Source organism: Pempheris klunzingeri, chromosome 11 (genome assembly GCF_042242105.1).
Source record: "Pempheris klunzingeri isolate RE-2024b chromosome 11, fPemKlu1.hap1, whole genome shotgun sequence".
Taxonomy (NCBI): domain Eukaryota; kingdom Metazoa; phylum Chordata; class Actinopteri; order Acropomatiformes; family Pempheridae; genus Pempheris; species Pempheris klunzingeri.
This window is the reverse complement of record NC_092022.1, coordinates 2013971-2040886: the sequence shown is the minus strand read 5'-3', so window position 1 is coordinate 2040886 and position 26916 is coordinate 2013971. Positions and strand designations below refer to the sequence as shown.

The 26916-nt window shown below is 44.2% G+C and overlaps 1 protein-coding gene across 1 annotated transcript; it reads left to right on the top strand.

The window, feature by feature from the left end:
* The first annotated feature begins 3168 nt into the window (after positions 1 to 3168).
* Positions 3169 to 22608, top strand: pard6b (par-6 partitioning defective 6 homolog beta (C. elegans)). The gene is made up of 3 exons (XM_070839778.1): positions 3169 to 3313; positions 6198 to 6420; positions 21514 to 22608. The coding sequence occupies exons 1-3, from the start codon at positions 3251 to 3253 to the stop codon at positions 22464 to 22466; spliced, it is 1239 nt and encodes a 412-aa protein (XP_070695879.1). The 5' UTR covers positions 3169 to 3250; the 3' UTR covers positions 22467 to 22608.
* The last annotated feature ends 4308 nt before the right edge of the window (positions 22609 to 26916 follow it).

Here is a 26916-nt window from a genome sequence, read left to right as displayed (position 1 = left end):
CAATTTTACCTCGCAGATTATGATATTTGATGGTCTACTGCTGCCTTGGTTGGACAGTTTCTTTGTGTTGTTATGTGTTACACAAATATTGTGTTGGATCCAAAGACCAAACTCTGCACAATAGCACAAACAAACTCACAGATCAAGACAGCAGTAGGCCAGCAGGTGCCGTGCTAAATTAGTTTTTTTCTCAATGGAGTCTGGTAGCTTTTACCAGACCGACATAGTTGTTCTTACAGGTCTGTTTCTGTAGGGATCATTTCTGTCATGTTGTCAGACACTTTAGATGACAACTTTATGTTTGATTATTTGATGTGTTTGGTTTTAATATCATTCTCTTCAAACCCACCAGACTCCATTGACAAAAACTTTCATTTTTGTTGTGCAGACTGCCGTGGATGGAAGTGCACTAAAAGAAATACAGAGAGGAAAACAAGGACAAAATCACGTGATCTGTTAGTTTATTCGTGTTATTATGTGTAACACAAATATTGTGTTGGACCCACACTAACCCTTTAAAACACCAAAGTACACACAATAACACAAACAACCCAACTGCTCAAGACAGCAGCTCTTGCGTAAAAATACTGTTTTTCTCAATGGAGTCTGGTGGCTTTGAAAAGAGCCATAAAACTGCTATATCTGGTTTCCAATTCCAAATGTTTTCGCGCCAGACTCCATTGACAAAACTAGTAATTTTACCACGCAGAGCACTGAACTGGCTGATCTACTGCTGCATCGATCGGTTAGTTTGTGTTATTATGAGTTTGGGGTTTATTGTGTTGGAAATAACCCTTTAAAACACCAAAGTCATGCAATAACACAAACAAACTGTTTTTTTTTTTACTGTTTCTTGTAAATGTTTTTTAACTGTGAAGTTAAAGGCTAAAGTACAAAAATAGGTTTTTAGCTTAGTTTTAGGAATATTTAGCGAACTAGCTTCCCCGATACCTACAGGTGGAGTTTTCCAAAGTTTGTTCAGCAGCAGGTGATCGCACTATTTTTTGAAGGCAAACAGTTAATAAGTAGTTAGTGATGTAGTCCTGGTCCATTAAGGGCTTTTTATACAGGGAGGAAGACCTTAAAATCATTTTTTCCCTTATATCTACAATATTTATTTTATAGATTTTTAAGATTAAGCAACATGACACTTCATAAAATTGCTGCTTTGACACAAAACAAAAAAAACCCCAACAAAAATCCAAAATGCTGCTTCTGTTTTAACAAATGATCAACATCTGTTTAATCTAATTCACATAATGCAAAGGGGAGATTTTCAAACACACGCTGTTTAGCCTCTTAAAATATCAATCAGTATATAAATATAAGTCTTGATAACGTCTTATCCACTTAGAAGTGCTGCTTAGTGCCACTTATAAACGCTTGTTCATTTTTATGATAATTGTGTTTCTCCGGATATAAACCCAACAGAAAATGTTCAGTTAGTCACTCCTGAATGTTAAAAGTAAACCAGCTAAACGTGGACTAATGATCTCTCTCCTCCTGGTTAATTCACAGCTCATTAATATGTTGTGCACATCTTTATCACTGCATGTAACTGTGGCAAACGCTGCACTGATAATTTGTGTAGCAGTGTGTGCAGTGCGGCGTATGGCCAGAAGATGTCGCTGTACAATAAGAAACAAGGTCTCCATGTATCAGCAAGTTGAATTTCAGACTTTTTAATCACAGTTTAATCAGATTTAAGGACAATTTTGAAATCAGACGTGAAAATACAGTCGTGCAAACACACACATGCTGTCAGATCAAAAGCATAAATGACAAAACATTTGTCCAAATGTGTTTATTAGTGCAAGAAAATAAATGTATAACTGTCCCAAAGACTTTTTATGAGTAAATATGAATCTAAGACTCTTCAATGACTCGTATTGTTTGGATTCAACATCCTAATAATTAAATTAAAACACCAATTATCCACTTTATCCAGATGATAATACACATGTTGTGCTACCAAATGAGGCCAAATTTATTGTAGATTTTTTTCACAGTGTTAAAATATTTTGCAGCGAGCAATAAAACCGCATGAGAGTCTGTCTCCTAAGACTGATATGATCTTTAATAATATTATTAGTGGAAATTGTCCATGAGGTTTATTTATTATTATATGTATTATTATTTCATTATATATTTATACACACACACACATATATACATATATCTCCTTTCTTTTTCTATTTATCCATCTTTTTTTTAAAATCCTGAAGCGCCCTTGAAGGTGAAACTTGGTTTTATCTGTTCATATGACAATAAAACGATTTTTTCTTTTCTCATAGCTTGGTGGTCTTTATGAACACTGGGGACACACACATTTAAGACATTAAAAAGTTTGCATGTTGTATCTTTAATATCTGAACATCTTAAATGAGCGGAGAAATGAATTGTTTTTAATTTAGAGCAATGTGTGGGGCTCTTATTTTGAAGTCCGGTGTGAAAGAGGACGACGGAGGCTGAGGCTTTTACTTTGAAGCCTCGTGTCGCCAGCACAGGGAGAGGGAGAGAGAGAGAGGTAGAGATAGACAGAGAGAGAGAGGGGTAGAGATCGATAGAGAGAGAGAGATGTAGAGCTACAGAGAGAGAGGGGGGGGTAGAGAGAGATAGTCAGGGAGAGAGAGGGAGAGAAGTAGAGAGAGATAGTCAGGGAGAGAGAGAGAGGGAGAGAGATAGTCAGGGAGAGAGAGAGATAGTCAGGGAGAGAGAGGGAGGTAGAGAGAGATAGTCAGGGAGAGAGAGAGGTAGTCAGGGAGAGAGAGAGATAGTCAGGGAGAGAGAGAGAGGGAGAGAGATAGTCAGGGAGAGAGAGAGATAGTCAGGGAGAGAGAGGGAGGTAGAGAGAGATAGTCAGGGAGAGAGAGGGAGGTAGAGAGAGATAGTCAGGGAGAGAGAGAGAGAGACAGAGGTAGAGAGGGGAGGGTACAGAGGGAGGGAGGGAGAGAAGGAGGGAGGAGGTGGAGGTAGAGTCGCTCCGTCCTCAGTAACTATGAGAGGAGAGAAGTTCACCGGGTGATCGAGGCTGACCGGCAGCCGCAGTCAGAGACACGAACCGCTGGACGTCAACCAGCCGCGGGACAGTCCGGAGGAGGAGAAGGGGGAGGAGGAGAAGAGGGACACTAACCGGAGGAAGGGGGACACTAACCGGAGAGGGACACGTAACGTTACCGGGCGGCAGTTGGGACTCGGAGGGGCGGCCGGCGGAGCGGAGCTGTGGCGGCGGTCCCGCTGCTAGCGAAACATGAACAAGAACCACCGAGTGCCGAGCAGCCGTTCCCTGAGTGCCGTGGAGGTGAAGAGCAAGGTACCGTCCAACATGGAGCCTCCCTCCGCCCGCCGTCCGCGCTCTGCTCGGCGGCTAATTTAGCTGCTAAGTGGCTCGTTAGCAAACACAACACCGAGCTAAAGCTTAACTAGCTAACCAACACAGGCTTAGCTCGATGCTAGCTCACATTATTGGAAACTTAACTCTGATATTTATATGATTTTACCTGTTGAAGTTGTGTGTTTTTTTAATTTTAAAATAAGTTTTAACAGCTAACTAGCTTGTAAGTTTGAAGGTGGAGGTTGGTGTGAGCCAGTTGTCACCTGTCACAGCCTCCACCTCCTAAATTAGCAAAACACCCGACTCACAACTTTCGGTTAACTTTTCCCCACATGGATGTTTACACGAGTTACAGGACATTTATGTGATATTAGACACATCACAGGTGTGTTTTTGGGGTTATTTCCAGCCTCCGTTGCGCACAGGTGTCACACGGCCTGTGACGGGCTCACGGCTCCTTCCGTGACCGACTCCCCCCCCCCCCCCCCCTTCAGCCCGGGGCATGAACACACACACACACACACACACACACACACATATGGAGGAATTAGGGCCCCCAGGGCTGCTGTTTAATGCTCAAAACTAGTTTTTTTTAAGGCTGCACATGTTTACAAAAACTGGGACCTGCTTTGTGAGCGCCACAGCTTCTGTAATTAATTCCCTTTAACCACTTTATACACACACAGGTCAATAATCAAACTGTCAATACCCCCCCCCCCTTTCATTTTAACACACAGATAGAGTCCAAAAATAAGGGGGGGTCCCCTTATAAACATGTAGAATAAAACATAATTGATTTATAGGTGTAGCCTAAAAATGTTTATTTTGAGGAACAACAAGTGTTGCTTCTTGCTCGTAATAATAAAATAATAAACAGCCAAAAAAAGTTTGACTTGTCAGGTGTAAAAGTACCTGGATCTTCTGCACCGTGTTACCCGGTGAGCCGGCTAACTTCCCGTCAGCCCTCTGCTAATTTGAATTTGCTCTATGATAGATTTTCCAAAACGTTATCGGATTGAATGGATCAAACTCTGATGGTGAAAAGGTTGTGATGCTCCAAAAAATCTCTTTGACAATATAAGTCTATGGAAAAGTTGGGTTTTTTTTGTCAAGTGGCTTCACCTGATGGACACCATTGTTGTAATTACACAGTTTAACCACTGTGAAAAATTGGCTCCAAAGCCTGGTGCACGTCCTGGTGGCTTGGGACGGACGGCCTGGGAGCCGGGTGGTTTGCTGGTGGATTTACGGTTTACAGCCATCAGCCACTGTAAGAGCCAAGTAGCGTCGATTACGATCATATTGGAGCTGAATAATTGGTTGACAATCACAATAACTCGAGGTTACGATGTGGGAAATCTGTGCACGACATGCTTGGCGTTGAAGTGGTCATGTCTTGAGAAGGCAACATGGATGGATCTAGATGCCACTGAGGCTAATTTAACTCGCTAGCAGGTAACGTTAACGCAGGAAATGTGAGGGAGTTGGTTATAACAGACAAAAAATTACTAAAATATATATATTTACCTTCCGTTCACAGATTAATGAACTTCCAAAGCCTCTGCCATTGCTCAAAACGTCAACAACTGGTCACAGCTCAGCGTAAACTTATACCTGCCAGAAACAGGCCTGGGACCTGTTTTGTGTCCCAATCAGTATATTTAGTATAATTCTGCTTTGTGCTTATGTTGGCAGCTGTAGATCATCTTTTGTCAGTGCTCAGCAACAGTAACCACAACACTTCTCACAGTCCCTCTGTTCAACACCACCGATGGGACACTGTGATCTGTCTCAGCAAAACGGCCTCCTGAAGATAAGGCATCCGCAGCCATCGATTCGGCCAGACCACACCGACTACTGCGTTACTCATAAGCCAGCAGTCTTACAGTCATACGGCTGCATGCCAAACATTATATCAGGCAGCGTGATTATTGAGTTGTGCACTGCACCCCGCAGATGCAGAAGTACACACATCAGAAATGTCCACATTAATAATTCATCACATGTGGTGTGTTAGCTTGTCCACATGGACGGCAGACTCTTGGATACAGGCTACAGTGTTTTTGATATTAGCTAGGCTACCACAACAGTGTCTGATATCAGTCGCAGCCCCGAATCTTTTTACATATGAGAGAAATAACTGGCAGGTACTAAAACTTTTGGAATTGGCAACCAAAGATAACCTTTTTATTGCTTGATTCAAAGCCATCAGACTCCATTGAAAAAAACAGTAATTTTACTCGGGAGCTGCTGGCTTACTGTAATCCTGGTCAGTTGGTTTTTTTTGTGTGTTTTTGTGACTTAGGTGTCCTAAAAGGGTTAGTTAGGAGCCAACACCATATTTGTGTAACACCCAATAACACAGTCAAACTAACAAAGCGAGGCGATTGTAAACTATCAAATAAATAAAATGACTGTTTTTGTGAATGTAGTCTGGTGTGTTTTGAAGAGAATGATATAATGACTGTTTCTGGTTAAACCAAAAGGATCTTCCAGGTCTCTCTCTGTAGGGATCCTTTCCATAATGCTGTCAGACACTTGGAATAACAGTCTTAGCATGTCCGTGGCAAAAACAAGCACTTTTAGTGGACCTACTGTGATCGGACACAATTGGCCCAAAGGATTACATTACCGCTGCTGTAGCTCGTTCGCTGCTGGCTGAGGTGATCTACTGGATCAATTCCAAAACTTTTTTTGTACCTACCAGACATTTCAAACCCAAAATATGCATCAGACGCATCCTTTTAAAGAGATATTGTTTAATATTGTGTTTTTTTGACTATATCAGAGCTATCTCATGGTTTCTGTACTCCGGTGTGTTTGTACGATTGTGCTCACACGTGTCACATGTGCTCCATCCCAGTTTGGTGCAGAGTTTCGGCGGTTCTCTCTGGATCGGTCGAAGCCGGGCCGCTTCGATGAGTTCTACGGCCTCCTGCAGCACGTTCATCGCATCCCCAACGTGGAGTTACTGGTGGGCTACGCCGACGTGCACGGCGACCTGCTGCCTATCAACAATGACGACAACTACCACAAAGCCATCTCCACCGCCAGCCCTCTACTCAGGCTGTTCCTGCAGAGGAAAGGTAAGCATGGAGGAGGTGTTTGAACAGAGATTCCTAGTTTGCACTTGCGTGTTGGATCCGATCTGCTTTCCTATGGAAATACAAACAAAGATCTCGTGTTGGCTTTGAATAGCGCAGCATAGAAATATGGGATAGTCCGCTGAACGGGAAAGCACGTTATTAAGCTTTGTGTATTTGATCTAGATAATCAAATAGATAAAACCATAAAAGACCGCAGTATCACCGTACCTTTTTCATCTGTCTGGCTGCATGTTGCTCATGTATTTTGTCCTCTTTCAGCGTCTTTGCTAACAAATTACTCAACACCCACGTCCTCTATTTGTCCTCTGGTGTCCCCTTTTGACTCACATAGCCAAAGGTCAGCGACCTGGCTGAGAAGCTGTGTTTGTGTTCAAATACAATCTCTTTTGCAAGGGCTGGACAAAATGTTAAAACGTCAGCATAAAGAGTGATAAAGAGTAGATGAATATTTGCTGTTTTTTCACTTCCTCTGTCATCAATATTTATTAAACTCGTCCAAGAAGGATATCCTGGTTTTTTTTTTTTTGGCCTCATGTGACGCAGAAGGTGTGTTTTTACAGTATAACTGCTGACAAGCTCAACAAATACACTTCTTGTTTGTTTTGGTTGATTGTTTCTTACTTCCTCGCTTATTGCCCTGCTAATAATACAGTAGCTTCTATCATCTTTTCAGGTGCTGGGGGAACGGGTTTGTTGCAGCACACGCAAGATTTTTGTTTTGCTCATGACTTGGTAGTTTGGTAGTCATTCTTCGCACGTGGTTATGGATTAGCATAAACACGTTTCTGTCAGACTACATGTAAAAAAAAAAAGATGTTTGTAGTGCACACCTAGCTAATGAGTGTGGCCTGTTGAATGCAGAGAGCACCCCAGGGTCTGCAGGTCAGGCCGCGCGCTCTGTTGTGTTTAAGCTGTCTCGCTGTGCCATATGACCCTATAGAAGCTAAGCCACTTTGTCAGGAGGAGATTAGTGGGGTCACTGTGTAGCGCCGCATGGGACCGTGTTTCAATTACACGCTCCAGACACTAGCCCCACGCTGGGCTCGCTGCTGCTCGCACACTCGCACGAAAACACATGAAAACACAGCCGTGCAAGGCAAGCAGGCATCACGCATCAGTCACACACACACACGCACGCACTGCCTTTTAGAAAACATAGAAACAAAGACACACTAATGCTGCCACAACCCCCCTGCAGACCCCACTGCCCTCAGCCCCCTGTTTTCCCTCCTTATTCACCTCCCCTCCTTCACCTTACTGCTAAGCACCAGTTGGTCCCAGCTTAAAAGGCTCTGCAGTGGGCGGATGCAGCAAATTGGCAGCTTATAGATCATTTATTATGTATCCACCAGTCTCCCATAGCCAGACGTATCTCCACAGAAATTGTCTGACCCATTATCATTCTGCTATAGCTGAAAAAACACTCCGGCCTGTTTTTATTTCTTTAAACTGATCACAATCATCTTGGGCTTGGTTTGGTGTAAACATGCACATGAGGAGTTGGGGTATTTGTTTAAAATATTCAAGTAAGTCATTAGATAAAGAAAAAACTAATAGTTTATGCCACAGTCATCTTGTATTTATATTTTCCCTTGTTTGTAGCTGGGAGCAGCTTTAGATACGCGCTGGGTGAGCTCAGCTTTTATCCAATGATAAGCAACATTCAAAGGATTTTCAAATAGTTCATAGTGACAGTCGATTCATCGTTTTCCTTGAAAGGCACATCCCTAGTGAGGAGGTGAGCCCCGATATGAATATGGCTAAAACCCCACAGAAAATATAAGGTGTATGCTGTCAATGTGATATGACTTGATCGTCGGGGTCCCTGGAGGTGAAGCCTGCCACTGCACTCATGAACACCACAGACAGATTTAATATCTGTATGTAGCTCCTGCAGACCGTTACCAACACAGAAGCTTGTGTGAAGTGCAACGGATCGGTACATTGATCAAGTCAGCGTCGGGTAAAAGATGAGAGTCAAGAGATAAACTTGTGTCAGAAAAGGGATCATCATGTCTTGTGAGAAGTGTTTTTTTGAGACGTTTAAAGGAAGAACAAAGCAGGTCTGCTTTACCGCACAGTCCAAAGCTCATCAAAACAAATCATTTTTAGTGTGCAGGTTGCATTCTCCAAGGTAGCTGTTATTGCTTCATGTGGCGGTGGGGATTTGGGGAACGGCTACGTGCATATAGTGGAGGTGGAGGAGACCTCAGAGTGAAACAGTCGGCCGATAGCAGGCTTATATTCAGGTTATTATCCCTGGTGATGGCTCTACAGTGAGTTAATGGCTCCTCTGCGTTTAGGCCAAGTGATGGATGTCAGAACCTTTTTGACACAGAACGCAGAGCTCTGTTTTTTTTAAGAGGAATGTCTCACATCTTGAAATTTGCAGCCAGGAATAGCCGTTTCATTGCTTGATTCAAAGCCACCAGACTCCATAGACAACAACAGTAATTTTACATGGGAGCTTCTGGCCTACTGCTGTCTTGATCCGTTGGTTTGTTTGTGTTTTTGTGCGACTTTGGTGCTTTTTTTGTTAACGGATTAATTAGGAGCCAATGCAATGTTTGTGTAACATACTAACACAAACTAACTGATCGAGGCAGCGGTATGCCGTCAACTTCCTTGTTCTTGTGTTGTCTTTGTCACTGGAGTCTGGTGGCTTTGAAGAGAGTCATATAACAGCATTTTTCTGGTCTATCTCTGGGGGATCTAGGGATCCTTTCCATAATGTTGGCGGAAACATGGAACAACAACCTGAGCCTGAGTCCAGGTATAAAAACACCGGACTTGAGGTTTCTTTGGCTCTCAAATAATCAGTTTCTCAGTCTCCTTCATACTCCCGATAGTGCTCACGTGTGTGTGTGCCGTCTTGTGTGTTGTTATTAAAAGGAGATGGTCTTTTTTTTTTAACCCTCATTTAATCATATTATCAGCAGCAAAGGAGGAGGGTCACACCTGTGCAACCCAACCACAGTTTTCTACTCCTGAACGCTAAATGCTTGGCTTATAACGCCATTAGACCACTGCTACGTCCTTTGAGACTGCAACTGAGCGATTATGTAAATGTCTGAGATGGTCGGTAGTCAGATGTGATGTGATTGGTCGTTATTGCATAAGAGCGGGACTCCGGACAAGGCAGCAGTGTGGGGGGACAGAGTTTATTACGGCTCGGCCATCATGGAAAATGCCATAAAATTTATTGCACAGATATCTGGGAAGTGTGTTTGGAGCTAATAAAAAAAATGGCGCTCTGTCTCCGGTTTCCATTTGACATGATTGCGTATGTGTGTGTGTGAGGTTATTTTTGGCACTGCCTGCAAAACCAAAACCAGGCTACGTCTATCCTGTCGTACGCTTTGTCCATTCATTGGCATGCAGATGGTTTGAAGGATGGATGCAGGGATGGACGCTCGGCCGTGAGTGCCTGTTGTTGTATTGTCGTGGTCTGGTTCCTGAATAATGCCCACATTGTTGTGGTTTCTGCATCAACGCTACTTCGCTGACCGGCCATTAGTGTCGTATTGTTCGCCACTGAAAAATGGGCTAAGTGTTTTGTGCCTCTGTGTGGACCACTGGACCCCGTTTATGCCGGTCATTTTTTATTATTTATCCCAACTCTGCCGCTCCGGGTGTCCCCTGCACCCCCACCACCACGTCACGACAATGGTGGAGAGATGACCACTGAGCTGACAGCGAGGTGTCCAGTGTTTACTGGTTGCCATGGCGGCGGTGAAGAGGCCCGTTCATAGGTGGATCAACGGTGCAGGAGGCTCTTTAAGGCTGATTGGAGCTGCAAAGCATGCTGGGAGCAACACTGCCAGCATTTGAAACCACAGACTGTCTTAAAGGGGACATGTTGTGCAAAATAGTGTCTTTTCAACATATATTGTTATTATTGTTATGATTGTGGTCCACAGTTTATAAAATGTGACAGCTCCTACATTTTAACGGCTACATACACGTATTGAATATCAGCGTCTTCACAGAAGTCTCGTGCTGCTCATGGTGGAGGAAAGGTTTCAATATGACTTGTAGTTCTGGAGCTGAAGGTTTTCACTGACGAGCTGTTACCTGTGCTGCTTATTCTGGCGTCTGTCTTTGTTCCTTTTTTCTGTGTTCAAGTGTTCAAGTTTAGGCTTTGGTCACCTGACATGATGCAATCTCAGTGCACACCTAGTTATATAGTTATTATTATTGCTGTCTGTGTGACAGTAAAGGCAAAAATGTTCAGGAGCTTTGGAAAATCATGAAGAAACTGTGAGTCACGCCTTGTTTCTGTTTGATTGGCTGTAAACACGGTTGTCCGAGGAGATTTTCCTGCGTCTGAGTGACACCATGTTTGCCCCTATCAGTCATCCAGAACGTTCTTTGCGTTTGTATTCGCATAACATACAGAGTTTCCAAGTCGTCATCCATGTAGCGGCAGCAGCTTTTCAAGCAATCTCTCTCAGGGCGTGGGTTTGTTTGGTGACTTTTACTCACACAGTTTCAGTCCTGTAGGGCTCGAGCCCTTCACCAGCGAGGCGGAGAGGGAAAGGTAAGAAGAGGGAAAGGAATGCTTTGCGTATCTCAGCAGGGACTGCCTTAGCAATTAGTAACTAGTGAGTCATCCAGCCAGAGAAAAGGCAATGTACAGTGTGAAAGTACAACACAAAGTCTTCCCACCCTGCAAAGCAAGCATTAGGATAACAGCACCAGTTCTAAGTGTGATAAGCAATGCACTGGCAGACTGAGATTGTTATTCAAAGTGTCTGGCAACATTACAGAAAGGATACCCGCAGAGATAGACCTGTAAGATTCCCTTTGTTTAACCAGAAACAGCTGTTGTATCGCGCTATTTAAACCCACCAGACTCCATTGACAAAAACAGTAATTTTACCATTAACAACACAGGAGTGGCTGGTCTATTGCTGCTTCAACCGGCTCATTTGTTTGTGTTGCTGGGTGTTACACAAGTATTATGTTGGATCCGAAATAAGCCTTTAAAGAACCCAAAGTCACACAATGTCACAAACAAACAAACATATCGAGACAACGGTAGACCAGTAGTTCCCGTGTAAAATGACTGTTTTTGTCAATGGAGTCTGGTGGGTTTGAATAGTGCGATACAACAGTTATCTCTTGTTAAGCAAAATGAATCTTACAGATCTCTCTCTGTTGGGATCCTTTCTGTAATGTTGTTAGACACTTTGAATAACAGTCTGAGCCTGTCAGTGGCAAAAACAAATACTTTCAGTGGACGTACTTTTATTACATTGCAGACATTGCAGCAGCTCACAGAGGTGATGCCAATGGAGGAGACTTACTGGACCAATTCTGAAAAGTTTTGAACCAAAAATATATAAAAATAGAACCCAAGTTTAAAAATATCAGAGTTATCCTTTAGATTAAGATGGGGAGAGATGCTGGAGGTGCACAGTGACAGGGATGAGGTGAGACTGAATGCGACAGTCGGAGAGCGTGGGATGAAACGAGGAAGACAGGGTGGTGGAGAAAAAGACTTGGATGAAAGAGACAAGGAACAAAAAGCCAGAACGAGCCAGGATGCTGCGACATGTAAGGAAGGATTTGTACCGTGAGCTTGGGATGAAAGGATTAAAGCGAGAGAGACAAAGTGCTGGCAGGTGCGATGGATGTTATTCTCCCCAAGGAGGACGGGAGGGAAGTTTAGGAGCCCGATTTGTGGAAAAATAGTAGAAACCAGCCACCCTTGATTTGGATCTCAAGTTTTTCCACAGAGCATGAATTATTCCGTGGGATGCTGTGTGTAATGAGCGAGGGATGGATTCAGAGCACTGGGGGAGGAATGTGTGGAGGAGGTCCATATCTTAGGCTTAATAAGAGAGATTGAAGGATGAAAGGGAGAGAGAGTAAACAGCATTAAAGAGGGAGTAATGTATAAGACATTGTTTAGGCAAGGCATGTAATTAGAGATGTGGGGAAAGGAGAGGGAGCGGAGTAAGTGTGGTAAGAATGCAATGAGAGAGAGAGAGTGAGAGAGAGAGAGGGGAGGATAGTGGGAATAGTATTAGTGAGGGAGGAATGCAGAGTGAGGCCCAAGCTGGGGAGGGTGGGTGAGAGAGAGAGAGAGAGAGAGAAAGAAATGAAAGAGAGGGAGAGAGAAGGAGGGAGAGGGCATTTATGGTGGAATGTGGCCAGCCTCTGATCACGTCTGCTGGCTAGATTAGACAGGACAGCGGGCCAGACTGGACCCTCGGCTCCAGGGCCCAGCGAGGGCCAGCGAGGGGTATACAGACGGATTGGGGTGGGGGGAGGCGGGGTGGGGAGTAAGAGATGGAGGAAAAGGGCGAAAGAAAGCAGAGAATGTTTAAAACGAGAGAGAGAGAGAGCACACAGGCCTGGCACGCTTAAAACCTCCCTCTACCCTTTGGGAAACCTGGCGGGATGAGGCTTTCTGCAGGCGGAGAGACGGCGGAGGGAGGGTGGCTGAGATGGGGGGAAGAGCATGGGGAGGAGGAGGGTGGTGTGGTGTCCGAGGAGTAGGCAGGGGAGTGTGTCAGCTCGGAGTTGGTCAGGGAAGATGAATGGATGAGTAACAGAGAAAGGAAGGGGTGAAGGCAGTGAGCAAACTGGCAAAGAGAGAGAAAGAAAAAGAAAGAAAAAAGAAAGTGGACTTCTGACCAGAGCTGGAGAAAAACAGGAAACAGATGGAGGGTTGGAAATGCGGTGAGGGAGCCGCACTTTGGATACAGGCTGACAGGTGAACGTGTTTGAACAGAGATCGTCGATCAGCTCGCAGACATGTCAGAAACGCTCGCTGATGTACATTTATTAGTTTCATCTCAAGAGTTGAAACAAAGACTTTTGTTTTTGGTCGTGTTCATTCACGTCGCTGTTTTTTTTTTTTTTTTTAAAGAAGGTGGATGGTAGATTTTTCTAAACAAAGAGAGGCGTGTGTAGTCATGTAATAGTGTTTAAAAATAAAAAAAACGTAGCTAGAAATATGTTCAAACAGATGAAAAGCACCAAAAAATTGGAGCTGGTTTCCCCAACATTAAAATACAGCAGAACAGATGTATTTCTGCCTGGCTCTTAATTAAAACGCATTCTTTCGGTCCCCTTGGCTCGGCACTACAGCGATTTTGATATGAAGCATGATAACTGATATGCTTATCTGTGAATTTCTCTCGGCGCACTGTTCCAGCACATTTACCCAGCAGGCTCTGACACGCAGCTCCACCGCTGCCTGACTGCTCTCACTGTTTCTTCTTTATTTGCTTCTTATCCCTTCCACACTCACATTCTCTAGAGCCTTTACAAAGCTGATAATGGTAATTGTAAAGGGTAGGTTGACATTTTTCAAGTCTATCTTGACTGATTGATTGTGCACTGAAATGGTTTATTGCTGTAGTTGTTTGCTGTCCAGAAATCCCTTCTGTACATGAGGCGAAATCCACAGTCCTAATAATAGACTGTGTGCAAGACGTCACCCGTTGGTTTGTGGACCGCTGCTTTGAAGCTTCGAGTTCGGCTTCATGGGCGTCGCCATCTTGGTTTTTTGGAGCCAGAAGTGATGTTCATTTCACAAAGCCCACCTCCTATTGGATAGTCACAAGGTAGTCCTGCCCTAAAGCATGTAAATTATCCCATTTGGAATAAAATCGAAGACTGTAAATTGGTGACTGAGACCATAAACTCATTAGGAAAATGTTAGAAGTTAGAAGTAGAGTCACTTTCTTCTGGACATATTTTGCAGGCCCTGCTGGCCAATAGAAAGAACGCAGGATTACGATTTCTTGCACTGGATTCACTTTTCAGACCTGGAAGCCACGTCCACCTGTTTTTATAGACTATGATCCTAACTGAGTCTCTGCTAAGTCCCGCCTCTCAAGCGCAGGCTTGGCCAATCATAGCGTATCAATGCTGTAAAGTCTTTCGTTGCTTTCACTATGATGAGGTTGGCAAAAGGTTCACCTTGGCAGAAATCAAATAACACCCACCAGATCTAACTGCAGGTTGGCTGCGTTGTCTTCCAGAGCCTGATGCTGAAGGCAGGACAAACCCAGAAGCACAGAGTCCTCCCCCGGTCCCTCCCCAGTAAAGTTCCTATTCAGACGTATGAGCGACAGGCATGTGAGGCTCCCCTCTTCTCCCCCTCTTCTGTCCTCCCCAACGTCTAGCCCTCCCTCTGCCGTCTCCTCCTGGAGGCTACGTATAGCAGGGCTGCGAAGGAAGCTCCCTTTATCAGCCACCTCCACCCAGACTCAGCCTCCTTCCTGTAACCCCGCACTGAAGCCCACATCCCACCCCTGTCCCATCCCAAGCTCATCCCCAGCTACCCTCAACACCAGGCCAAGGCCAAGCTCAAGCACCAGCTATAGTCCCTCCTCCACCTGTCCAGTCCACGTGGCTCCTAGCAGCCTGTTTCGGCCCCTCATCAGATCCAGTCCGTGTCCCGTCCTAGACAGAGCAGGTGTTAACGTCTCCTGCGCTCCATTTCCATCACAGCACTTAGAGGTCAGAGAGGGAGACCAGGAGGGACAGATGGAGGTGGAGACGCAGGGAGAAAAAAAAGATTGAGTGAAGGGCACGAAGAGGAGGAGGAGGAGGAGGAGGAGGAGGAGGAGGAGGCATTGCAGGAGGCAGAGAGTCCTCTATGTCAGCACAAAAAAAATTGATGGAATTGCTTCATAATGCAGCGCTCGGACGCAAACACACACACACTCACAGAAAAGTGCTGTACATGAGTGCAGACTGGCAAATAAAACTCTGCATCAAGCCCGGTGGTGAGCTGTGTTAATCGTACGCTGCATACTGCTGCTACATTACTGCCCCTCCCCTTCTTCTTTTTTGATAAATGGCTGATATCAGGACGGTAATAAAGCAGGACTGATGAGTCTAATGGAGAATTCATGAGTGAGATTATACGAGGAGGCCAAGAAGCAGGCTAATGTTCATGACTTTTTTTTTGATGGTGGGGGGGGATTTTCACAAGTAATTCCTCAAATTGTCAGCTGGACTACACGTCTAAGCTTTGCCGGTTCCACATTTAGCATCCCGCTTTCCTCAAACATCTCTTCTCCTATCAGTTTTTTCTTTTTTTTTTCTGTGTTTGCCGTCCCTGCTCCGTCCTTTCCTCTCAGCGCTCTCCCTTTGACCTCCCTCCTTCCATTTCTTTCCCCGTCTTATCAGCAGCATTAAGGCACTTTTATCTGGGCTGTGTCAGGGAGGTGTGCTCACCGAACCAGGAATAGTAACCCTCCGGGAATTTTGAAAGTTTTTTTATCACCTCCTCCCTCCCTCCTTCCCTCCTTCCCTCCTCTCTCCCTCTCCCTTTTCCTGTATTTCTGTCTCTCTGCCGCCTGTTTCACATCTTTTTGTTTTACACCGACCCTGGTTTTTCTCATCAGCGTCGACACGAGTTCACGCTGACACACTCACGTACGCTTTTCCCTCCCCTCCCCTCCCCACCCACGTCCTCTCCTCCGCCTCTTGTATCGTTCTGTGTCTGGAACGCCGTGGCACCGGCTGTGCGGTGAACGTCCAGACTTGTCATCAACAAACCTGACTGTTTCCAGAACACCACAACCTTCAGCTGCTTGGCTTTGTGTTTTTCTTAACTCGGATCCTGGACAGACTGTTGTGTTTGGATACTGAAGTCTGGTTTCATCACACTTATCATAAAGACGGGTGCTCTGCTCTTAGCACGAGACGTTATTCCAGTTATCAGTATGATCACTGTATTGTTAAAATGTGCTGAAATCATTCCAAGTTTTATTATGAAAACTCTAAAAAAATTACCAGCACTGTGCTCTGTTTTATTTAAATGAATTTAAAATAGTAACATAGACAATGCTGTGGACGCAGGGACGCTACATTGAATATTTATTTATATATTTATGGTCTCAGTCGCTAGTTTACAGTCTTCTTCAACACAGCAGGACGTTCATTTAGTAAATTATGGTCCCACGTGGGGTATGCTTTAGGGCGGGACTAGGTTGTGACTGACCAATCACAGGCAGTTTTATAATAGTGGTGGTGGTTGTCTTATTAGTAGTAGTAGTAGTAGTAGTTGTAGCAGTAGAAGAAAAGCAGTAGTAGTAGTTTTAGTAGCAGCAGTAGTATCACTAGTAGTATTAAAAGCAGTATCAGCAGCAGCAGCAGCAGCAGTAGTATCATTAGTACTGTCAGTAGTAGTAGTAGTAGTATCATTAGTACTATTAGTAGTAGTAGTAGTATCATTAGTACTATTAGTAGTAGTAGTATCATTAGTACTATCAGTAGTAGTAGTAGTATCATTAGTACTATCAGTAGTAGTAGTATCATTAGTACTATCAGTAGTAGTAGTAGTATCATTAGTACTATCAGTAGTAGTAGTATCATTAGTACTATCAGTAGTAGTAGTATCATTAGTACTGTCAGTAGTAGTAGTATCATTAGTACTATTAGTAGTAGTAGTATCATTAGTACTATCAGTAGTAGTAGTAGTATCATTAGTACTATCAGTAGTAGTAGTATCATTAGTACTATCAGTAGTAGTAGTATCATTAGTACTGTCAGTAGTAGTAGTATCATTAGTACTATCAGTAGTAGTAGAAGTATCATTAGTACTGTCAGTAGTAGTAGTATCATTAGTACTATCAGTAGTAGTAGTAGTATCATTAGTACTATCAGTAGTAGTAGTAGTATCATTAGTACTGTCAGTAGTAGTAGTAGTATCATTAGTACTATCAGTAGTAGTAGTAGTATCATTAGTACTGTCAGTAGTAGTAGTAGTATCATTAGTACTGTCAGTAGTAGTATCATTAGTACTGTCAGTAGTAGTAGTAGTATCATTAGTACTGTCAGTAGTAGTAGTAGTATCATTAGTACTATCAGTAGTAGTATCATTAGTACTGTCAGTAGTAGTAGTAGTAGTATCATTAGTACTATCAGTAGTAGTAGTAGTATCATTAGTACTGTCAGTAGTAGTAGTAGTATCATTAGTACTATCAGTAGTAGTAGTAGTATCATTAGTACTGTCAGTAGTAGTAGTAGTATCATTAGTACTATTAGTAGTAGTAGTAGTATCATTAGTACTATCAGTAGTAGTAGTATCATTAGTTGTTGTTGTAGTAGTTGTAGTAATAGTATCAGTAGTACTATCATCAGTAGTAGCAGCAGTGATACTTGTCACTGTGCTGTAGCTCCTTCCTGACTGTGTAGTGTCACCTGGACGCAGTATCATATTTCCCTGACGCAGCTCCAGGTAGAAGCACAGCGAAGCAGCAGGTCGTTGCTGTCGTCGTCAGCGTTCATCCAGAGCCTCGACGTCCTGCTTCATCATCAGTGCTAATGTGTCTGACTGGCTGCACCTGCAGGAGGAAGTGTGTTAATATCCTCTACAGATGTGCACTTGTGTAATACATTTCCTGTAGTATTCTTCAGTCGGGGTAAGCAGTTGGTGTCAGGGATGGAGATAATGGTGTCAGTAGCCGTGGCGTGCTCCCAGTGCCTGCACGTCCCACTTATTCTGAGCCGTTAGCATCCACTCTTTTAAAGCCCAAAGCTGAGGGAGTCTGAAGAATAGAGCAGCGAGCAAGATGATGTGTTCAAGTGACGCACGCTGGTTCACACAAGTGGTTTCCTCTCCTTAGGCAGAGCCGTCCTAGTCCCTTCAGAGGCAGGATAGAGATGCATTAGTGTCTGTGTGTGTGTGTGTGTGTGTGTGTGTGTGTGTGTGTGTGTGAGACTAGGCATCACTGTGTGTGTCCTCACGTGTGACGATGCGTTGTTGGGTTGTCATTTTCTCCTCCACTGCTTCGCTTCCTTTGCCCCTCACTGACTCCATTCAAAGTGTGGGAAATCACAGCAGCTGCCGCATAGCTGGAATACCAAACCTGTGCCGGTGCTTGGCCGGAGATTATGATTTTGTTCAGGGTCTGTGCTTATACACTTCAGGTGTGTTCTCTGTTATCTGGTTATTGTCCAGCTTTGGCAAAGGCCACAGGGAGTTAATCTGCGGTTGTTAAAGGAGCACTGCGGAGACTCTGTATGGCTTAAAGGTCATAGATTCTGCTCTTTTTCAAGTTCAGGCTTAGTTTTTATGGTTTAATGTCCAAAAAACACATAATTTGATTAAAAACTCTTCTCAGCGCCATCACTCGGGAGCAGAAGGGGAGATTTTGACCATGTTTCACATCCGACGGGATACAAAACACAAAGTGTTGCTCAAGCACTCCGACGTCAATGTCATGGGTCACGGCTAGTAAACACAATGTAGTAGCAATGCGCAGAAGCTAATGTTAGCTAGCTAGCTGAGTGACGCTCAGGCTGCCACTTTCTGCCAAGCTGCATTTTTTTTGTTAGTGTTGGTAAATAAGCTATAAATAAAGCTATAAGTAAATAAGCTCAGCTTTGTTTGTAACACGTTACGCAGCATAAGATTGATTTTCCCAAACATGTGATCACCTTTTTTCTACATTAGTGGTGTAATAATTTCCCTTTTTTTGAGGAGAAAGTCTGATCGTTGCTGCTCACCAGCCGTACAGTGTTTATTTTAAAGACAGAAAGTTAGATTATCTGTTGTATTTTTAGTGTATTATTATTATTTAGAGTATTATTCTGGAGCACCGTGTGTAAATGTGTGTGTGTGTGTGTGTGTGTGTGTGTGCCTGTAGGCCTTGGTAGCCAATTAGACTGAGAGCTTTGCTTCTGTGCTCTAATGAGCTGTAATGTAGCTATGGTTCGTCAGGGTGTTGGGTTTCTCTGTGCTGCTGTTCATTAGTGCTCAGACATCACCACTAACCAGAGACGAACCCCTCATATAGGCGTGTGTGTGTGTGTGTGTGTGTGTGTGTGTGTGTGTGTGTGTGTGTGTGTGTGTGTGTGTGTGTGTGTGTGTGTGTGTGTGTGTGTGTGTGTGTGTGTGTGTGTGTGTGTGTGTGTGTGTGTGTTTAAATTAATGCCTGCTTGTGCATGCCCGCATATGTTTTGATTTGTGTGTGCTGGCTCACACATGCTGTGGTCAGGAAGCTGCATGCTAATACCATTTGCATCTCTGCCGTGTGTGTGTGTGTGTGTGTGTGTGTGTGTGTGTGTGTGTGTGTGTGTGTGTTGGTGTGTGTGTGTCTGTGTGTGTGGCCCTGAGGGACTGTCCTATTCTCTCTCCTCAACTACAACTCCATTGTCAGCTCTGCTCTTTCATATGCTGGAGATGGAGAGGGATGGTTTAGATGAAAAGAGGTCCAGAAAGAGTGAAATGAGATGTGAAGCGTCGCCTCCTCTTGTGCATCACTGCCCAGCGGGAACAACCTGACCTGTCCCACCTGTACGCCTCTTTTTGCATAAGGCTCCTCTTTATGGTGGCGTTTACATGCACACCAAAGGTTAGGCGTGTAGGAGGACCAGTCCAAACAGGAACAGAGCTGATGATGGAACTAACGTTTCAGCGTTTTCACCTCCCACACTCTGTCGTTTCTGTCTTTTCTTTTCTCTCACGTGGAGTTTGTCCATAAGGTCAGGGCTGGCAGAGATATAGAGTAAGTGTGTATACACTAGACTCGTGCCTCATGGGAACTGAAACGCGAGCCTGGCGCTCTTTCTCGGGACAGTTGATCCTTTGTTTTGGTTTTAGGGATGGAGAGGGGAGTGGTGGGGTGCGTACCTGAACCTGAGAGCTGGAATCTTTATCAGCCACCTGAATGGATATTTTCCCAGATTACTCACACACACACACACACACACACACACACACACACACACACACACACTCTGAGGGAGTGACAAACAGCGAGGGGAGAGGTATTCATTGTAAGATTGCCAGTGCTTTATTTTTAGAGCGCTTTCATCTAAAAACAGAGTTTACAAAGTGCTGCAAAAACGGCACAAAGTGGCGAATGTGGAACAGGTGAAAAAGCTGAGGACACAAATCAAAAGACAGCTGTTAAAAATAACACCAGAAATAGACAAAATCGGACTGAGAGACAAAACAGACAAAATGAAAGTCTCAAATATGTTAATGTTTAGCTGCCTGTATTATGCTGGTTAACTATTACAGATCAAAGGTCCAGTTTTCCCCTCCCTCACCTGGCCAGCCCTCGTTCTTTAGTATGTGCATAAAAAGAAAAAGAAAAAGGGCAGGATTTCACGGCATCCTGGTGACTCATGCAGCCGAAATATGACTTGTTATATTTTTGGCTCGAATGTGACCTTTTTGGCACGTCAGACCTACTCCGTCTCTTATCTGAAACAGGCATGCCAAAAGAATCTTTAAAGGAGTAGATTGAATATTTTAATTGAGCTTTACGTGCATTTACACACACAAATAGACAAGATAATTAAACTGTGAATTATGTAATCACGGTATCTGCAATTAAAAGAAAACCATAACGTTTCACATGTGCTTCACTTAAATGAGAATATTGGTGTCAGTGTGTTCAATGTGAAACTACATTCAGCTTAGCTTAGCATAAAGCCTCTGCTCTTTTAAAGCTCCCCAACAATCACGCCACATCTCGTCCATTCAGCAGCTTGTGATAGAGACTTCATTCGGTGACTTGATGCATTTCTTGAATTTTGTATCTCCGGCTAAGAAGTGATGATTCACACGGACAGTCTGACACCCACCATATGCTCATTAAATCTATAACGCAGCATCTCTGCCCACCATATGCACCTGCTGCCACCCACAAAGGCTGGTGGCAGCACGTCAAAGAGTGCTGATGAAGGAGTGTGTGTTGGACTGAGTGCCCGCTTGGCAGGTGTGGCATTTTCCTTTTTTTGCATCAGTACGACCTGAGGGGAGTTGTGGGGATTAGTGTCTTGTGTGTGTTCAGCAGAGACGCCCTGCAGGGATGCCTCGGGCTGAGAGCTGCTCCGCTGCAAAGCGTTATTCATTCTCCTGAAACTACATGATGCAACAGAGCGTCGGCCTGAATAACGACTGTAATGATCCCCGTGCAGCGTTAGTGGAGAATTAACCAGCTTTTGTTAACGCACGTCCTCTTTGTGTCTCTCTTCCCTTTCTGTCTGACACCTTTTCCCCTTTTTGTCTCTGTGCCACATCTTCGCCCTCTCTTCCTCTTCTGCGCTTCAACATTTCTACTTCCCCTGTCTTTTATTTTGCAGAGGAAGCCGACTACGCGACCTTTGGCACCGACTCGCTCACCAGGAAGAAGAACACGGTGCTTTCGGCGGTTCTTCTGCGGCCCGACACCAACAGGAAAAAACCGCCGGTGATCATCAGCCTCCCGAAGGACTTCCGCCCCGTCTCCTCCATCATCGATGTGGACATCCTCCCCGAGACGCACCGACGTGTTCGCCTGTACAAGCACGGCCAGGAGAAACCGCTGGGCTTCTACATCCGCGATGGCTCCAGCGTGCGGGTCACCCCGCAGGGCCTGGAGAAGGTCCCGGGGATATTTATCTCCCGCATGGTGCCCGGGGGGCTGGCGGAGAGCACCGGCCTGCTGGCGGTTAATGACGAGGTGCTGGAGGTTAACGGCATTGAGGTGGCTGGAAAGTCTCTGGACCAGGTGACGGACATGATGATCGCCAACAGCCACAACCTCATCATCACCGTCAAGCCCGCCAACCAGCGGAACAATGTTGTTCGCAGTGGAGGAGGAGGTGGAGGAGGCGGCGGTGCGGCATCTGGTAGCTCGGGACGCTCGTCGGACAGCGGTGCCAGCTACTATGGCTACTCATCGCACAGTGGGGTCGGTGCCGTGGCCTCCATGCCGTCGCACATCATCCAGAACTTCCCCGTCGGAGAGCTGGAGAGCGACGAGGACGACGAGGACCTGGTTATCGAGGCGGGCGGCGAGGCTGAGCCCATCAGACGTGCCCCCTCCAACTACAGCATGCCCTCGCTGCCTCGCTACGAGCCGCACCTCAACCTCCGCACAGCCACCGCCTCCGCCTCCACCTTTGCCCTCCCCATCAACGCCAACGGGACCGTGCCCGCCAGTGGCAGCAACGGATCGCTAAACAACACCAACGCCACTTCGACCACGCCTTCGCCGGACAGAGTAATGGAGAGGCGGAGTCTGGAGGAGGACGGCACTGTTATAACTCTGTAGAAGCGACATTAACACACTGAACACTGGAAACCAGAGAGACACACACTAAAATACCACACACACGCACACGCCGGTGGGATCATGGATCAGCCGATCAAACACAGGAACGTCCTGCAGCATCAGACTGCACCTGAGAAGCACAATGACGTGTGTACATATTAACGCCCACCACACTGACACATAAATGTTTGTACATCCAAACCACACGCTGATTTTAAAGATGGACGACACGTCTCCTCTTCCTCCCACTGTACAAAAAAGAAAAAACGAAGCCAAAATATCCCAGACACAGGGGCTGCCATCTTACTGCGGCTCCAAATATACCTGCTCGACCCGACCGGGTGTTAAATTCTGTCAATTATGATGTTTTAGCCCCTTTTTTTTATACGGGATGCAAGTTTATTTACATGGCACGATTCAGACAGAAGGCAAATCAAAGAGCTTAACAGGAACATAGAAAAATAAGACTGAAAAACATGTTAAAAACAATAAAAACACAAGAAGGAAACAAGCAAATAACAAACTTTCATTCAATACACAACACAAAATTAGTACAAAAAATAAGTTGCAGATTGAAATCAGTGACAGTGTTGGCAGACATCCAGCTTGTTCCACAGTAGCATCAAATAACTGATTAAAGGTCCCGTATTCTGCTCATTATGAAGCTCATGCTGTGATCGAGAGGTCCTACTACATAAAGTTTAATGTTCCAAGAAACACTTCACTTTTTTTCTCATACCAAACATTGTTGCTGCAGCTGTTTCATTTCAGGTGAGCAGAACAATCTGTGCGCTTCGGTCTCACTTTTGGCATCTTCATGTCACCTTATGACGTCATAAGAGGAGAGAATTTATTCAACCGCTCACACAGAGGGGACGGGTTTTATGATCTATTCTGCAGCTGCTAGATGTTTCCGGGGAGCTGTCATGTCGTCCATCTTTATTTTCCCCCCCAATCTCTTTACTGAGTGCAGTCAGACAGTTCAGTACAAGCAGCACAGACCAAAAGAGATGTTTATCTAAACATGAGCAAACATTCATCCTCCTCCTCCTCACCTGACTCCGGTCACGAAACCTCAAAACAAACACATAAATCATCACAGCAACAATAGTAATGAGATTAATAAATTGATTAAGAGGAAAAATGATCAACAAAAGGAGTAAAAGGAGGCACGAGGAGTTTGGAGGGTGTCGTCCATCTTTATATTAACATCATATAAACAACATTTACAGGTCCGTCATACTTTGCTCCTCTACATGCCAATGACGACGCACGTGTGCCATAGTGGTGATGCCGCCCCTCCTCCAGGTTCTGCAGGCACGAAAATGTAAAGAAGAAGAAGAAGGAAAAAAAAAAGAAGTGTAATTTGGCGGTTTGTTTATTTGTTTGTAGCCCAAAAACTGTTGTTACGCTGAGCTTCCACCGGAGGGCGAAACTAAATCACAAACCCACACAGACGTAGGACTTTTTAAGTGCTTGCTGACAATCCGTGGTCGTTTTTCTTCACGCCTCGTCACGCCATGCTCCCCCTGCACCACCACGACCACCTCCACCTCCCTCCCCAGTGACCGCAGCACGTGATCGGTACGAGTTACAGTACTTTCCACCACACAACCCAGCACCGCGGCTGTCGACTGAGCGCTGAAATCTGCAATAATACTGTAGCTTTTATTTTGAGGAGAAGGCTCCTTTAAAAAAAAAAAAGAAAGAAAGAAAAAGACAAAACAAATCTGGGTTCTTTGTGTCGGCTCAGATGCTTTTTAATCGCTGTTGTTGACTGTTTTTTCTGCTCTTTACCTGCTGTTTTAATGACTGACTGATGATTTTAATGATTCCTGAGAAGTGGACATCCCTGTTCCATTACGCCTGTGTTTTATATTATTATTTTAATGTTTTCCTTTTCTCTATCTTGCGTCTGACACCATAGAGGTGGGGGGGGGGTGGGGGGGTAAAATGTGAGAAGATAACCTGCTCTCAGAGTTAATTTCCCCTCTCATATTTCCCTCGTGTTGCACTTCCTCTCCCTCCCACGACAAGGGCTATTTCCCCTGCTGCATGTGTACGAATAACAGAATGTGAAGGTGATTTTAATTTGTGTTTGTTTTGGTTTGTTTTCTGTCTGGACCATGACTCCACATATCTCCTCTCAGAGTGTATTCATCTCCGTCTGTTTTCCACAGATCACTTTGGATGTTTCCAGTATTTCTGCAACCTTTTCCCGCTTGTATCTTCGTCCTTGTAGAATTCAATTGAGGACACGCTACGAGAGAATGTAATGCTGTAGAACTGTGTTCATAGATGCTACTAGATATTGACTCTCTGCCTAAATGGCAGATCAATAGCTGGACTCTAATTTAATGATCAGACGTCGCAGCGAGCAGCGCGTACGGTGAATAACAGGAGCGTCTGTATCTCTAAATCAGCCCCGGTCAGACTGGGTCATATTTAAACAAACACTCGTGCAGGTACAGTGAGGCTCTAATGGATTTCCTCTGTGTTTGGTGAAGGTGAGGCAGGTCTGCGTCACGCACACGGTGTATTGGCTCTGATCTGTATTTCCCCAGCAAAGACTTTATCGGCAGATTATTTTAAAAATGTTTGAAATTCTTCAAAATTCATTGTTTTTGTCATTTTAAAGCTGCACTGATTTCATTCACTGAAAGATAACTCTGGTATATTGAAACCTGGGCCTTATTTACACATTTTTAGGGTTCGCAATGACTTTGGTCCACTAGACCACGTGCAGCAGCGAGCTGTGGTGCATTATTATGAAATCCTTTGGTAGTAATTGCATCCAATCAAAAAGTAGGTCCACTAAAACTGCTTGTTTTAGGCTCAGATTGTTAAGTGTGATTGTCTAAGTGTGTGACAGCATCATGGAAAGGATCCCTACAGAGAGAGACCTGGAAGATCCTTTTGGTTTAACCACAAACAGCCGTTATATCGCTCTCTGCACACACACCAGACTACATTCACTAAAACAGTAATTTAACATGAAAGTTGTTGGTCTATTTCCGTCCCGATGAGTTAGTTTATTAGTGTTGTTTTTTTCATTTTGGTGTTTTAAACCGTTAGCTGCGATCTAACACAACATTTGTGTAACACGCAATCACACAAACAAATTAGAACAAACAAATCAGAGGCAGCAGTAGATCAGCCACTCCTGAGGTAAAACTGCTGTTTTTGTCAGTGGAGTCTGGTGGATTTGAGTAGTGCAATAAACCAGCTAAACAAAAAGGGACTTTCAGGTGTGTCTCTGTAGGAATCCTTCCTGTGAAGTCTGAATCTGTCAGTGGCAACAACAAGTAATTTTTTTGGATATACTTTAATTTAAAGCTATCAATTAACTACATCCAAATTTACAATTCCTGTAATCAAGACTTTAAATTGAACAAAACACCTTTTCTCAGACACATCTTCCATCTTCCTCATCTTATTTAATGTGTCGCTTTCTTCATAATTTCACCTCCTGAATGACTTTCACTTTTTCCATTTTATCAAATCTTGTGGTTTGATTGTCTTCCAGCACAGAGTTTTTAAAAAAAAATTTTAATGTCCAAACCATTTGAGGCAAATGTAGGATCTTTAAGCTTTTAAATACAGTTGAGTTGCAGTTTTTTTTTCATCTGTTTTTAACCAACCAATTGTCACAGTGCAGTTTTAATTCGTATTTGTGGGATTTTTGCACTTAAATTTCCAGTGAAATGACTGATGAGATCATTCAGAAAATCAATTTCTGATCACGTCCCACCATGAAACGTTCTCTGCAGAAAGAAGCAATCCCGGCTTTGGCTGTTTGTTGAAATGGATCCATAACATTTATTGGACGCATAACACATCCATTAACCTCACACACTGCTGCTGCTGCTGCTGCTAAACGCCTCCCTGAGCTGACAGCTGATTTGCCTTTATTGATCGTCAGCATTTGCTCTCCTGGTAAAAGTTATAACATTGACTTCAGGATGGATTTTATCTCTCTCACACACACACACACACACACACACACGCACACAGTCAGTAATGTTTATTTTGCTTCGTCTGAACCCATGTGCACTTGTGATGAAACACGGTACGTCCATACAGATCACCGACACGCCAATGTTCACCTGTAGTCCTGTTTGTCAGATGGCGAATATCTGGCTGTAAAATTAGTTTTTTTTCAATAGAGTCTGGTGGCAAAAAAACATAGACAAAACTAATTTCAGTGGATGTGGTTTTAAAATCGGCGACTGGAAACTAATACACGTCCTCTGGTGTATTTATATGAAAGTACTGTCTCTTTTTCGCCTTTTTATGGTCCACAGACTGCTGGCGGGACTCTTCTTCTCTCTGTTCATTCCCGACGTTCAATAGCACGACTCTCATTAGAAATCAATGTTAATTTATTTTCTTTATCTCTAAACTCTACACCACAGGACACTGGGATTGTAACCACGGCGGCGTTGTTATT